General features: G+C 35.1%; 1 protein-coding gene across 2 annotated transcripts; it reads left to right on the top strand.

The window, feature by feature from the left end:
* The first annotated feature begins 39 nt into the window (after nucleotides 1–39).
* On the top strand, nucleotides 40–14282 carry LOC113120076 (uncharacterized). 2 transcript variants are annotated; one of them, XM_026289934.1, is made up of 4 exons: nucleotides 40–206; nucleotides 12799–12905; nucleotides 13446–13816; nucleotides 13945–14282. In XM_026289934.1, the coding sequence occupies exons 2-4, from the start codon at nucleotides 12822–12824 to the stop codon at nucleotides 14030–14032; spliced, it is 543 nt and encodes a 180-aa protein (XP_026145719.1). In that variant the 5' UTR covers nucleotides 40–206; nucleotides 12799–12821; the 3' UTR covers nucleotides 14033–14282. The 2 variants fall into 2 exon arrangements, with proteins under 2 accessions (XP_026145719.1, XP_026145718.1); XM_026289933.1 differs by lacking the exon at nucleotides 40–206 and having other exon boundaries at nucleotides 12499–12905.
* Nucleotides 14283–16251: the final 1969 nt, after the last annotated feature.

The raw sequence follows: 16251 nt of genomic DNA on the forward strand, positions 1-16251 counted from the left end.
TGCTGATGACGTTAGCGGTTTAGGGTTTCTAGCACTAAGAGGTTTGAGCAATCAGGTTTATTTACAAATCTAGTTTTCTAACACCAAACCTCCTTTTACCTTGCTATCAAAACAGGGACTTTTTTGACCTAGAGTCAAAAACGATTGGTTAGAGATGAAGAAACAGCATAAACAGAGGGGAAAAGGCTGATGCTCAAAAGTTTGTGGTCAGTAAGATTTTTTTTTTAAAGTAATTCCTACTTTTATTTTGCAATGATTCATTAAATTGATCAAAAGTGAATGTAAAGATGTTTAAAATGCTACCAAAGATTTCAATTTTATCCAAGGATCCTGAAAATATATTAATATTAAATATATTAATAATATATATTAAGAAAAATACAAATAAAGTCAGAAAACACTTACTTTTAATTGTATGCTATTACAAATATTTTGAATAAATTTCAGCCTGGGTGAGCATATAAAGAAGACTTATTTCAAGAAACATTAAAAGTCTTACCAACCTCAAACTTTTGAATCATAGCTTAATTACAGAGAATGTCATTGGTAAGCAACCGAGAAACAACTAAACATCATTCATCAGTGGTATATACTGCTATTCTCGCACAAGCAAGCTCAGTGTTTTCAGACAACCGTTACATCTGAACTATCTAATCGAAACCGCCGATCAACGCCTGGCACCTTCCACTATTTCATTTACCCTATTTTTAAACAAAAAAGCAAAGCACTGACCTCTTGCGTGACTATTTGAATGACTTATTTCCTTGTACCAATGCTGAAAAACAAGAAAACCTCAAACTGATTTAAAACAGATGCAAAACCTCCGTCAACAAAAGCTGAAGTCACTGATTCACATCAATGTCACGCATTGGAGAAAATGAAAATATCATTTTGTGGTTCATGACGGTGGATATAGGACCGTGCTTTAAGATTTTCTACAGTTTCGAGTTGATTAAGAGAGAAATGCGGGGAACTGTTTTATTTCTGGATTTCTGTTAGATGTGCATAATAAATATCTAAAGGAGAGCCGTACTACTGTCTTTACTTTGGCAGAAATGCGAATGGAAACATAAATACGACTCACTCCATGATAACACCCACTCAAAAGATTCAAATAAGACTTGATTGCATATTACTCAAAGAAAAACACTGGTTATTTCTGCTGATGACAGAGATATGCTGGAGAATATAATGGTCACTTTGATGAAAAAATCAGAGCAGAACAGTGAAAGTGTAAGGCGGAACAGTTGACCGGCCGCCAGGGTGAGAGGTTGATAGACAGATCAGTGGTTTAACAGAATAACATCAGTCAGTCCAAAACTCACATACTGTGTAGCACATAACGTCTTTCATGTTTGAATGGCTTAGAGTGTGCATGTGTACATGTGTACATATGCCTGTACTATGGTTGAAATATATATTTACTCTGGCACAGGAATCATTTTGCATATAACTTCCCTTAGCATTTATAAATATGTCTCTGAGTGCATTTCACATTAGTACAATATTTTATGGGGATAAAGACAACAATTTCACAATAACATATATAAGTATGTTTTATTGAAAGAAAGAAAGTGTCAAACTGAGTTGCGGCATAATGACTTAATAATACAATCAAACATAATACAATCTTTTGCACTAAACTGCTATAATGGACTTTAAATAAGGCTAATTAGCTTAATTATGTTTAATTTGTGTTTGAGTGATAATCTTAAAAACTGATAAGAAACCACATTCTGGTCTCAGATCACAAACACACTTCGTACACACACAAACGTTTGAAGCTGCTTTGGTGGACCTGATAGTAAGTAATGACACTGGATATATTCAAATTGTACTCCTTAACACAACCCTCTCACAAACCTTTTAGCATTATTACAATTTAAAATAAAACATCACATAGCAGATTTTTAGAATAATCCTGTTAAACAGTGAGGGCTGCTTTAAATTACCCCAAATTTGGGCTTTTTTGATGCATGAAAAGGACAAGGAAGTTCATGCAAACTTTGAATATTGGCTTGAGATAAGTTTTGAAATCTGTATGTTATAAAGGTCTTATGATAGAAAGCTAAAGTATTTGTATTATTGTTTGCATTCTAGTATTATTTTTGTTTGTATTATTATTGTTTTAATAATATATATATATATATATATATATATATATATATATATATATATATATGTTCAAACACTCCCACTTGTATACTGCACTCCCATTAAATATTATTTTAAATAACTTTTCTATTTTGATATATTCTATATCCATTCTTAAGTGTCACATGCTTCTTTAGAAATCATTCCAATGTGCTGATTTGTATATATATATATATATATATATATATATATATATATATATATATATATATATATATATATATATATATATATATATATATATATATATATATATATTGATGAATGTTGAAAACATTTGTGCTTCTTAATATTTTTGTGGAATCTGAAAATCAATACAAATCTTTAAATGTCTTTCCTGTCACTGTCAATCAATTTGATGCATTCTGGTTGTATCAATGTATTCAATGATTTATTTAAAACTTTTAAATGAAATACTTTCATTTTAGTTACCAGGGTGGAACAACACTTAATTTTTCAGAATGCCGTGTTTAACTGTCATTACTGCTTAGACTGAAATTCATTTTCATGTAATGTGTGGCTAATTCAATTCAAATTTCATGAATTGTCATGAATTGAAATGCAGTTCTTAAATCCTGCATTTTGCCTTACCCTACCCAACTATTAAAAGAAAATATTACAAAACACAAATAATTTTAACCTTTTTTAACCTTGGCAGATTGAGAGTAATTATGTTCCCAAATTATAGTTAAGTATAGCTAAAGCAAACCCTATGCCCTTCACACACACATACACACTGATGAGGTGAGATGTTAAATTTGATAAGGCCAACAAACACAAGTCAAGAAAAAAGCATTCATGTGATACTGAACATCAGTTAACTAATCAAAAACAGACACACACTGTACAGAAAGTAAAGATTTGACCTCCTGATGCACTCAGCGAAGAACCAGCCGGCCATGAGGACATGAGGCTGCTCAGAAATCTTTCCTGATTATCAAAGAGCAGCTGGAGAAAGTGGGAGTCATGAGAAAGTTCATTTGATCTGACAAGAGGAGTGATTTTGGCCACTCACCTTTTTTGCCCTCACTCTATATCTTGATATTGCAGGTGGGAACAATTATAAAGCAGCACAAACTTTCACGATTTATTCGAGTAATGCAGCAGACACACACACACACACACACACACCCTCTTCCATACTGATAATTTTTGTTCATATTATTTTTAAACTAGTATTATTTTTGCACTTATAACAATTTTTTTTATATGTGTGTGTGTGTGTGTGTGTGTGTGTGTGTGTGTGTGTGTGTGTATGTGTAAATGTACACACACACATACACACCCAAATTTAAACAAAGCTGCGAAGTATTTGCTTCATATTAAAGCTTACTTTTATCATCGTAAAAAAATGTCCTCCTGTAAATAAACAATAATTATTCTCTAATGTTGAGTATTTCTCAAAGTTTTAGTTTTGCAAAAAATTAAAATAATTAATAAATAGATATAAAATAAGAAAAATAAATTGGGGTCAGTAAGATTTTTTAAAAATAAGTTATAAATTAAACTGAAAGTGACAGTAAAGACTTTTACATTGATTGCAATAGAAGTTTCAAATAAGTGCTGTTCTTTTGAACTGATTAATCAATAGGTTCTGTCTATAGGTTGTATCATATTATTAGGTTTACAACATACCGTAAGAAGATAATGTTTCTTGAACACCAAATCAGCATATTAGAATGATTTCTGAATGATCATGTGATGCTAAAGAATGAACTAATGGCTGCTGAATATTTAAAAACTTTACATTTATAATATATTTCAAAATATATTAGTAGAAAAGTGTATATTGTTGCTCAAATAAACAGCTCTGGTGAAAATAAGAGAAATGTTACTAGCCTCAAACTTTTGAACTAGTAATGACATTTAAATGCAAGTTTTACGAATGTAACATATAATGACAAAATAAGATGGTAATGCTTATGTCTCACAAGCACAGCCACAGGGTCGGATGAGTAGCTTTGTTATTCCTTAGGAGATTGGGCTCGGCTGATGGGGTTTCCTTCCGCTCACTGCAGGGGCCTCAGCACTGATTAAAGGAGCAAAGCAAATAAAACAAACAGCAATCAGTGACGGGAATACACACGCACACACATGCACTCAAACACATGCAGAACCCAAATCAAATACAGGAATACACACAAAGAAAATATCTGATCAAGTCTAAACTACGAGGGCTGGGTTACATTTACAGAACTCAAAAAATACACAACACACAGATTCATAAACATACTGTGTATACTAAGAAAAACAGATGAAAACCTAAGATAAGGATAAACTTTTTCACCCATGAAAAATTAACTTCTAACTTCAATTTAAAGCAGTTCAAAGCTAGATTTAGACGTAATCCCTGTCAGCAAGAAAACCACACACAAACTCCAAAAAACCCCACAAACATTGGCAGTCCTTCTCCTGAGACCCTGAGAAACCCCAAATCTCTTTGATTTCGACATTTCCCATGCTTTTCCTGTTCCCAATCCGCAGCATTTATCAACATCATCCATCTGGCACAGACGGCACCTCACATTACCTCAGGAACAACAGTAGGCCCTGGTTACCATGACGGCAATGCCAAGCCTCATTTCTCTCATTTGAGATGCCTAATTTATTTGAAAGGGGGGAAATATAAGATCCATGTACGCAGATTCACAGCCTGAGACACATTCTGATTCATATACGGCCACTGGCAGCATGCATGTCTTATTAAACAGTCGAGCATGCTGATTTCTACTTCCCCTCGTCATTGCAAAGTCACTAACATATAGGCAACAATATGCCTGACCACACACTAATCATTAATCAATAATCAGAGTCTGCTATCCAAATATGGAGTGTCAAAACAATATGGATTAATTTCTAATCTTAAATACCCTCATTAGGCCAAATTATACTAAACTACATGATTTCCTACATGAAAACGCCCGGAATATAACTGTTGAAAAGAACCAGAACACTTCTCTCCTGCTGGTCTTCAAACCAACACCCCCTCCCTTACAGTTTGTGACAGGCCATTTTAGGCTTGTCGAATGTTTAAATTACCCAGAAGGCTTCCCGCTGGCTCATACGATCTCCATCCAACATTCGCTGCCGACCGCGCAGGTACGCACACACACAGACACACGCAATTTGGGACCAAACGTTTGTGCACTGATCGTACATTCTCGCACTTCAATTTCACAGTAAGCGGTTTTTGTCATCAATATGGAAATAAAAAATGAATGAAGATGATGAAGATCAAAACGCGGCTCCTGGGCTCCGGTGACTGAGTGCGGCGGCAAAATGAGCCATGACATCACATGGAGCTTTCCTTCGCTCTCCAGCTCATTGCATATCTATACCTCTTCGTTTTGCATCTTCTTTATTTGACTTTTAATTTTCTTTCTTTGTTGCTTCAAAAAGAAAAGAAGGGATTTGTTCTCAAATATAGTTTTTATTGGCATAGAGGGGTGGGGTCCTTCAGAGGGACTGCCAAAGAAATGCCTGACAGAATCAGAGCTAATGTGACCATTTCAATTATTCTTCTCACACACGGAGAATCTGGAAGCCATTAGTTTGCAACCCCCTCAGTTTAGGTTTGATGGATCCCAGGTGAAGGTTGTATTTTCGATGTCCGCATGCGTCTCGTCGGTGGGGACAATTAGCAACAACTTCGACTGATTTCACTCATAACCCTCCCGCCGAAAGCTGCCATGTTTGAGAGGGAGAGCTGCCATTTCCACTCAGATGAATGTGTATACATACGCTTGCATTCAAAGCAGGGAAGGAAATGAGCAGTCACACGCAAGATGGTACGCGTCACTTGGTTCTAGTTAAAATGAGACCATGGGGTTTTGGGCTTCTGACAGCAGCTTTCCTTCATGCTCTCTCGGCCACAGTCACGCACACACCTTGCCATTGTGACAGCGACATTAAAATATAGCGATTCCTTGTTGCAATTCGTCTGTTTTCCCAGAAGTCTTCACTTCTGTAAATGGCTTCCCACAACACCTATGAAAGTGAGCGAGGCACGCAATCATGAAAAATCAAGAAAAGAACAGTACTTTCCAACCTAGATCAGTACAGAAATCAAGTGTGTATAGAAAAGAAAAAACCCTTTTCCGTGCTATTGTGTTTGTTTGTGTGCGGATGTGAATAAAAAGAGAGAGAGGCAGCGAGAGACCAGTGGTTGGTGAAGTGTGAGCGCTTCCACTCTGACAGCTCCAACAGAAGATTTGTTGAAAGGAGGAAAACGAATCCTGCTTTCTTTCATTTGCGTCAGCCTTGTCTTTCATCATGTGCTAAGACAGAGAAACCAAGGGGAAGAGAGAGAATCAGGCGTGATGGAGGAGAGAGACTGATATGGGTAGTGCCTTTGTCTCTCTGTGTGGCTTTCAGGGTACTCAGGACCAACCACAAACATCCTGGAAATGAGAACTTCAGAAAAACAAAATGTGCAGACGTGATGCTACTTCTCATAAAGGTGGCATGAAAAAGAGCTTGGATAATAGAGAAATAAGATACAGAGACCATAGGCTTTGTATGTGAGTGTGTGTGAGTAGTCATGATGCATGTTCCAGTTTTGATTAATATGCATAGACTAATTAAAATATTTAGAAAACCATTTGTCAAATGTGGAAATGTCTGCAAAATGTTTTACACTAACTTAAGATCTTTATAATCATCAGGCTAAGGCCAGTTTTAACACTGGGTTAAGTAATGTTTCACATCTGTAGGTTAAAAAGAGGATTAGCACTGCTTTTAACACTTGGTTATGAAATTATGCTGAAGTAATATAGTTTGAAACAATGCAGTGTTAGAATATTATGGTGAGCTGTTTAGCAGCAGACAGCCAATCATAAACCACCTCACTGCTTACCTCATTAAACAGTCACAGAAACTTTCACACATCTGAGGAAGAAATAAAAATTTCCAAGAGTGACAGCAGCATATGCGTTAACTGGGCTATTAAACATGTTTCTTATTTTTGTAGTACGTCTCAGAACCGTGATTTCCACACTTTTTCATGATTGAGCATGATTAAGATGTATAATCGATCAAGAGACACAACAAAAACTTTTTAGAGTGAAATATGAGAAAAACACAGTTGCTCTATTTTAATTCAGATTTTTTTTCTTCTTGTAACAGCACGCTTAAAAAAACAGAAAAAAAACAGTTGTTAAATAGGTAACATGTCCATCATGTGCTGATCAGTTAAGGTTGTTAACCTCTTAAATTTAAGAACATTAACTCAAGTCTATGGTTTAATAATTATTAGTACATTTTAAGTATAGCAGTCCCATTAGCCTATGTGTTTTCTGTGCCCTAACTCTGTTTCTTTTTGTCTGTCTTTCTACGCCTGTCTCTTTCTCTCATTGCCCTATCTGTCTTTCTCTTTGTTTCTCCCTTTCTCTTGTCTGTCTCTTTTGCCCTCTCTCAGAGACCAATCATTGTGACCTCATTCTTTACACAATGACATCAGTGTTCAAAATGACCAATTAGTAGAAAGCATGAGAATTCTAACGAGTCTGTTGGGAAAATTTCAAGTGTGCCTGTTTGAAGGCCATGTAGGTAAAGAAATAGCCCATTATTAATGAATGCCCTCCAACAGCTGGTACCTGAATGTAAATCTGCGAGCCTTTGGTGTCTTGCAGATTTGATTTGTTATGAGATACAGTCAACACTAAAGAGAAGCAGTCAAAGACGGTAAATGGCAAATGCGTGTTTGTGTGTGTGTGTGTGAGTGTGTGTTCCAGCTGATTTAATCTTGGTTTTCCTTGATACCATCTACTGTTTCAGCCTGTAGACCCAACATATCATCAGTCATACCTGTCAGCAACTAAATCCCTCCCGCTCTCTCTCTCTCTCTTTTACTCTTTCTATCAGTCTCTCGCCTATTTCCTCCTTTCCACTTAAATGCACACATACACACTCACACATGACTTCTTAGTCCCCAATGTGTTGTTATGTGATTCTCCTGCGCAGTAAATGTTCTGTATACATGTTCCTTTGTGTGTTCTCTCTGACTTCTTATTTGCTTCTTTGAACAAGAATAAATGAATGGCACGGCTTCAACAGTTCTTATCATATGAGTTTGTGGACATGCACTTTCCTCCCTGGATATCGGTGGAGTTTTTGACAAAGACTTACTCTGAAAGAAAGGGAATTTGTTTTCTCTAAACCAACTCAAAATGGAAAAGAGCTTGTATTTAAACTATTGGAAGCCAAGTTGAAGCACAAAAATGTTTTCTATTTAAAAACACTTATATCAAAAAAATATTTAATATTAGCATTTAACAACAAGGTTTGATGATTTCTTAACATTCTTTGGAATTTAATGTTGATTTAAACTTGTATAGTTAAATCTTGTTTGTTCATAATGTTAATAATGTTAATTTATACATCTAATAAATGTTAGAAATTAACAACACATAATAAATGTTGTAAAAAAAAATATTTTATGTTAGCTATTACCTTAATTAATGTTAAACCTTACTGTAACATTTCTTTCTGATTGCCTTCTCTCATTTGTTGTATGTAATTTGGTTGTGATTAATGTTGATACTGCATGCATGTAGGCCATTCATCTTACTTTTACGAGATCTATCTGCTAAACTTTCATCTGTCTGTCGGCTCCAGATGTGCTAAACTGCCAGGGTGACTGACAATCTGTACATCTTTGGTGTAGTTAAATGTTCCTGGCAATTACATTTAGTATTTTGTAGACTGCGAAACTGCTTTTGGATGAACACCAACTAATTGACACAAAAATATTACACACAAATTTACCAGTGTAAACACAGTTATGCATAACTAGACTCACCCAGACATTTCATGGTTTGCTTCTCTTATATTCATGTATTGGCTGCTTTCGGTTAAAGGTTTAAGTCATCCATTAAATTTCAATCAAGCAAGTGTTTCTTTCCCAGATTTTTATTTGCCTGAGCCACTTTAAAATGTCAGTTGGCATTAGAGATTTTGTCTCATCTGTTTTATAATTAGATCCTCACTCAGTCCCAATCATTTTCAACACAGTAGCAGAGGTTTTCATTCGAGCATTTGGCAGGTGCCAACAGTTGAGATTGTATTTTTCAACACCTTGATGTTATCACTACACAGTGGGAAAATGCTATAGACAGTTGACTGCACAGCTCAAGCAAACACATACTTCTATAGGGATCCATGGGATTTGATTTAGAGCTCTGGTCTAGGCAGTGTAGTGCACGAGGAACTGACGATGGAAAGTCTGGCTGTCAAGAATGAAATGTTATAATAACAGTGGAGACTTAGTATTTGAGATTTAGAGGATCTTAGAGAATTAGAGACTTAAGGGCAGATGTACCTCTAAAATTATGCGTGTGTGTGTGTGTGTGGGAGAAAAAATGTAAAAGAAGATTTATCTGTTTTGCTCATAATTTAAAAGCTTACATACACACCACTTTTTAAAAGTTTGGGGTCTGTAAGATTGTTTAATGCTTTTGATTTTCCATGTTAATATATATTACTGCCGTTACTGCAGTCTTTACTGTCACACAATATCCTTCATTCTAACATGCTTAATATTTATATTACTATTTACTTTTTTTCTGTGTGTTAAAATTTTTAATGCATTTTTTGTTCAGGATTCTTTGATCAACAGAAAATTAAAGTATTAATTTCTTAAATTAGAATCTGACTGAATGGTGTATATAAGGATTAAATAAGTTATTAAGTTATTATCTATATTCTTAAAAATATAGATCTAAAAATAAAATAATAAATTGATATTACAATTTCAACATTAAACAATTAAAAAAAAATTCTAAAGCCTTATAAAATATTCTAACATTTTTTGTACAATTTTACACTCTCTTGAACCATTTATTACTCTCATGAGCTGTTAATCATTTAGGATGTTCTCTTTTCATGCATCTGTCATCAGTCAGCAAGAGTTCTAATTACATCTCAGCTTCATGGACAGTTTGCATCTCCGTTATCAAATGTCTCTCATGGTTTTTTTACAGTCTACTGACACTAAGAGCAGTTCAGCGTTGAGTACTGCTTATCTTCATCCGTGTGTTTGTTTGACACATGCAGCACTTTAATCAAGTAGCAGGCTAACCTCTTTTTTTCCTTAGTCTTTTAATCATATTTCCATGAAATATTATTTTTAGGCCTACCATTCCATTGTTCATAAATTCATAAAACACTTTATAATTATAAATGTGTCCAACACCTGAACAATATAGAAAGGAGTTATCTGTACATCTTTAGTAAAATTAACGTGCATATTGAATTTAATTTTGTGAGAGGCTGCGAATGTCGACGATAGTATATTTATGTCCAGTTTTAACAGTGGAGGTTGCTCAGGCCGTCACCTTCAGGCAAAGCGTAGAGGTCAAAGTTCAGTTTCGTTGAAAGGTTAACGGTCACCCACTCCTCCCACACTGACTGCACTTTACTCTGGCCATCATGCCAGGCCTCGACCCCACATCTTAGGAATCTGCCGAGAGAGGAGACAAGAGGTCAAAGTTCAAGACCCCATGTGGGTGGAGCCACACTATCGCTCTCTTTCTCTCTCTTTTATACGTTTTCTATACATACTGCATGATTGCAGAGCCCTGAAGTTTAAAGTTACAGATGCTTGTTTCAGATAAAGCCATAGCATATAGCAGGTAGCATGCTAATACACGTGTGAACACACCCCTGCTCTGTCATTAAGGACCATTTTGTAAGCTTCCTGATCCTTCATCAGCACCTTCGCTTCATTCCTGATTGGCAGAAACATGCTGACCTCGGCAGACATTTGATTGGACGACCCTAAGGTCGACACCCTTGTCTGAGTGTCTAGGGTGGATGTTTGTTCAGGTCTTTGATCGGTTAGAGCTGACAGGATGGGAAAAAATACAAAGGAACTTTTGAAGTCTGAATAAACTGTAAGCATACACATTTTGGTCTCCATCCTCTAACCATCTAAATAAAACATCCACTTTATTATTTTAATAGCTGGTAAATGGCACACTGGTGTGAAAAACAAAACCACTGCACGCCCTGCAATAGTTGTATCCATTAGAGAGAAATGAATGAGTAAAGCTTAGTTCCGGAAAGAATGTTTTTCATTCATTTTGCGTATTGTATAGAAACGATAGTTTGTCTTAGTGTCAATACACAGCACAAACTTACAGCAGCAGCTATGTATTATTGACATTTTATAATTACAATGAACTAACATATAGTATATTTACATTTTTAAATATGATTTATCTCTTAATCATAATGCAATCCGAATTGACAGTTTGCAATGAGACAGTTTTGTGTTCTCACTTATGTTATAATGTTGCACTGCCCCCTGCTGGATACAATATTTATTGACCGAAATGTTGTCTATCGATAAGATGATATATTATTGTTTAACATAAATTTCGAAACACTTGACAAGATGTTTTTATTAGAATATTAACATTTAGGGTTCAAAGATATCACCACCTAATTCACGCATTTATGACCTATTTATTTAAATACATTACTTATGATGCACTCACTCATATAGAATATATGAGCATTCTGATAATAGACATCATACATGTGATGTGCACATCTACAGCTAATTATAGCCAATGATCATTAGGCTAATGTGCGTTTTAAGTCGGAGACGTTTTCATTTTTAAGTTGGAATCTCTAAAATGCCCTATTCAAAAATCTGAAACAGCATTCGTGGAATGTCTTTTTTATATTTACATTTTATATAATCATATTTACATATGTATATGTTTCAGTTATATAATGATGATGATTAAGACAGCTAATAAACTACACATCATTAATGACTGTTCCCAAACAGCACTGATTAAATTATTAATATGCCACCCGTTACTGCCATTGATCTGCATGACAGTGATGGCAATTAGTAAATATTCTTTGATGGAATAAAATACCAGACCATTGATAAAATACCAGTGTGACTCAGTTTCCTATTCATCCTCATGTGTCATGCATCTTTTACTTGAAAATAAAAACAGACAATTTTTACTTGATCCAGCCTGAATGTTCTGGTAATTGAGGTCTCGGTGAGCTGCACAATGAACTGGTTTGAACTATTGTCAAATGGAATGCGTCTCTGGTTAATTTGGAGCAAGTCCAAAGGTTTTGTTCAGCATGTGAATGTATTTTATCGACTGCTCATATAGGATGGCATAGGGTGCACATTTCCTGGAGATTATTTTAAGTGCTCATTGGCTGGCCTTTCCCTGCTTCTTCTCTCTTTAAAAGACTACAATTAGGGGAAAAATATGTATATATCCATCTAATAATTTCTCAGTAATGCAAGACAAGCCATTAATTAAGGGTTTAGGTATCAAATCATAGTGAAGTCCACTTAGTCCACAATAATCTTCATCTTACAGGCCGTCTTAAGAAACCTTAGGCACTTTGGTAAGGACTTCTGCTCCTCTTTCAGTTGGACCTGTCGCTCTGTTGCTATGAAACACTCAAGAAGGTCATTAGTGAATGAATGAAGGTGCATGGGTGCTGTGTATTAATATATTAAGTATGCAATGCTGTGAGTGCATCATAAGGAATGTCTTTGTCAGTATGTTTATTTGCACATGGCCAAATATATAAAACCCCTGCGTTGTGCTTGGACTTCAGTGAACGATTGTAAGATGTCCTACTTCACTCTTGTCTTTTTAGCCCTCGGCACCCTGAGCAGCTTCATGCTGAGGGAGGTGACGGCTCTCAGGTGGCCACTTCCTGATGACAGTGATCCTGATAGATTTACATGGGGACAGTTTCTTGAGGTAAGTGCTTAACACTCTTTCTTTTTCTTTACTTCCTTTACTATTTTTGGGTTGAAATAAACAGTATGTGTGGAATTGTGGATAAAGTAATTTGCCCAATACATAATAGACTTTGATATAAGTCTTCATATCAAATAGGATTAAAAAAACGTCATTACATGGGGTGGCACCGTCATAAAATAATATAATTTTTTTAATTAAAATGATGATGATGATGATGATGATTGTTATTGTTGTTTTCTTTATCTTTGATCTACTAAGGCTTCATATATCATATTATAGAATAATCTTTTTTTTAATTAAGTTGAATGTAGAGTGATAAGAATGCAAAGTTATAAGAAATGTAAAGAAATAGGTCCAGTTACTGTAAGTATCGTCTATACTTCTGCTTTTAATTTGAAAGTGTAAATGAGGAAATAAAAACATAATAAAAAAACTATAATAATTGTACATTTGAAAAACAGTGAACGAAAAAGTGACATCAGTGACTAGTATCAGCACTGTCCACTGATTTCTTCTGCTACGTTGTTGTTGTCAAAGAATGCTCAAGAGATTCCCCGGAGTCTGGAGATAGAAGACTTCACTCTTAATGTAGCTCCAACCAGCGGCCGTGTGAGCTCTCCCACCATCCTGCGACTTCACCCCAAAATAACCAAACCAACACACCTGCATGCCAACCTCCCCCTTCGCTTCGGGCGGGATACAGAGAATACCCCAAGGGAACGCGCTAAATCCAATATCAACCTCCCTCAGCGCTTCGGCCGGTCCTGCACAATGTGTGCGCGCTCAGGGACTGGACTCTCAGCCACCCTACCGCAAAGGTTTGGGAGGAGGAACATATTTCCTTTAGACCCTTTCCGTGCATTGACTCTCTACAAACGCACACCTGAATCACCATTTCCAAAAGAAAGGTACACTTGAATATTTCTGGTATCAATTGTAAATGATTTTGGGTGATTTTATTTTAAATATAATTTATATATAATGTATTAATTTCATTGAATTTCTAACAAATTGCTTTATTTGATTTCTCTCACAGGACTCAAGTCCATGACTACATGCTTGAAACAGTAGAAGACTCTGTAGAAGAAACTGTAAAGAACAAAGACTACACAGTTTTAGACTAACGAAGCCCACAAACAACAGCTGTTTATGAGAGATGATTTGTTCACCAGTTTTATGAATTTCCTATTCTCTTCATGCATTTGCATCTGTACTTGCCTGCTTGTAAACTGTCAGAGTAAATTATGTGACACTTGTGACATTGTGTTATTATTTATATATGTTTCACAAGAGGTTTCTCCAGTCATTCTCCTGCAAATGCACTCCGCATACAATGCTTAATGAGGTCGAGGTGTTATAAAAACATTCTTTAATTAACTGGAATGTTTGATGTTGATTCTCTACAAGATGGTCTGTAACAGGTTGCTGAGGAACAGTGAGACATGCCATTTGACCAATGATTTGCTGAACACACACACATCTAACCGAGAATAATGATATAAAACACATACCTCATATAAGTGCACAGGATGCAGAAGATATATGATCCCTCCCTGCTTTGCAGAGTTTTCAACCAAGAGACATCCCCGCCTTCCCCCTGGACAGTGATTTCAACCTGCAGGGAACAAATTACATAAAAGAGAACTGGTGTTTGCAATATCAAAACCATTCCTTGCTCTCAGTTTTTTGACCTCCAGTATTCATTTTATGACATAGATATCCATCTCTAGTTTCACAAAAACTCAAGAGGTGAAACTTCACACAATACATATAGCAGTTCTCTTGCTATGCAAACTATATAGCAACTGAAGTAGGCCTACATTATTTCGCAAAGCATCTAACTGCATCAGCGATGTGCAAAACCTGCACAAATGTCTTAACTGGATAACACATGGTCAATTTTCTAATCTTTTCTTCATAACAAACAGATTACAACAAACACTGGGTGTAAGAAGATTATCTAAAATTGTGTTGCATTTACCTAAATAAAATATATGTTGAAATAAATTTCACAAAAAATACAAACTCCCAAATCAAAATGAGCAGTAGCAGTCATATACATATACATGAAGAGAAAAAGACTTGATTGTCCAACAACTGAGCAGTTTACAATCTGTTACAAATAACAAAACAGATAAACCAGATTTTATTACTAATAGATGATCCCCCAAATTCTAACACTGAAAAAAATAATGTCTTGTAAAATGTACTAAAATAATCTTTTAGTCTTATTTATAACTTAAGGATAACATTTTATTTTTATGTTCAGTTACTGAATCCATTCTATGTTCCAAAAATACACCTAAAAGTACAATTAAATGTAGGATATTCACATCCACCATGGTCAGACTGATTTTGAGGATGTATTTGTGAAAGAAAGAAAAAAAGGTTTCACCTGTCAGAAACTGAGAACTGGATTGGTGAAACATGTTGGCAGTTAGCCATGGCATTTAAATGAGTGAAATTTGATAAAATAATGATAGTAACATATCTGAGTATTCGTAGCGCAGAAAAGGTGCATGACGTCTGTCATTTAATACAAGCCTACTACGGTAATACATTAAGATTATACACAACAAATGTTGTTACGGTATATTAGCTTAAGATAACTCTTAAATGTCAGTATCTATTTAACGTTTACAGAAAGACTTTAGTTCTCAATATTTTATTCAATCGATGTTCATTAAATTTTTGTAGACAAAGATAATTTCTTTTTATTCAGATCCATCTGTTGTGAGCATTAAAATGGGAGAAGACAGAAAAAGAAAATAAGATATTGGTTCATAAATGCTCTCAGTATCACACTGTTGAAGCTGGAGGGAAACACAGTTGGTCCAAACCTAAATGGACTCACTAATACATTAAGAAATAAATCTAGAAAACCTATTTCAGCATTGCTTTGGTGTTGTTTGGAAAGAATAAAAAAGACCTCTAACACTAGCTTGCTCTATTCTTTTCTATTCTATCTGTTTTCTTTTTATGTTTATATTATTATGTTATTTAGAAGCCCTTGCTACGTGTTCTGCGTTTAAGCTAACTGAGACTTGTTATAGCACTTATATATCATTGCTCTTTTGTTGTTTTTGATTGCTTCCATTGTCCTCATTTGTAAGTTAAAAAAAGTAAAAGCGTATGCTAAATGACTAAATGTAATTATATATATATATATATATATATATATATATAAAACGTCTTATTATGAATGAAATACATTTCTTACGGATCAACTGTACTGCACCTAACAATTCTCCAGTACACCAGCAGAGTTCACTGTTTCCTCAGTAGTAATTCATGGTTTTTGTAACATCTGCTCAGATCAACCTATCACATATTCAGATTATAT

Source organism: Carassius auratus, chromosome 19 (assembly GCF_003368295.1).
Source record: "Carassius auratus strain Wakin chromosome 19, ASM336829v1, whole genome shotgun sequence".
Lineage (NCBI taxonomy): Eukaryota > Metazoa > Chordata > Actinopteri > Cypriniformes > Cyprinidae > Carassius > Carassius auratus.

What these genes read in the sequence shown, in the direction of transcription:
- LOC113120076 (XM_026289933.1), top strand. Translation starts at nt 12,714, where the DNA reads ATGGCCAAATATATAAAACCCCTGCGTTGTGCTTGGACTTCAGTGAAC. An exon ending in CATGGGGACAGTTTCTTGAG is followed by an intron (nt 12,906 to 13,445) that starts GTAAGTGCTTAA and finishes TTGTTGTCAAAG; the next exon opens with AATGCTCAAGAGATTCCCCG. An exon ending in TCACCATTTCCAAAAGAAAG is followed by an intron (nt 13,817 to 13,944) that starts GTACACTTGAAT and finishes TTTCTCTCACAG; the next exon opens with GACTCAAGTCCATGACTACA.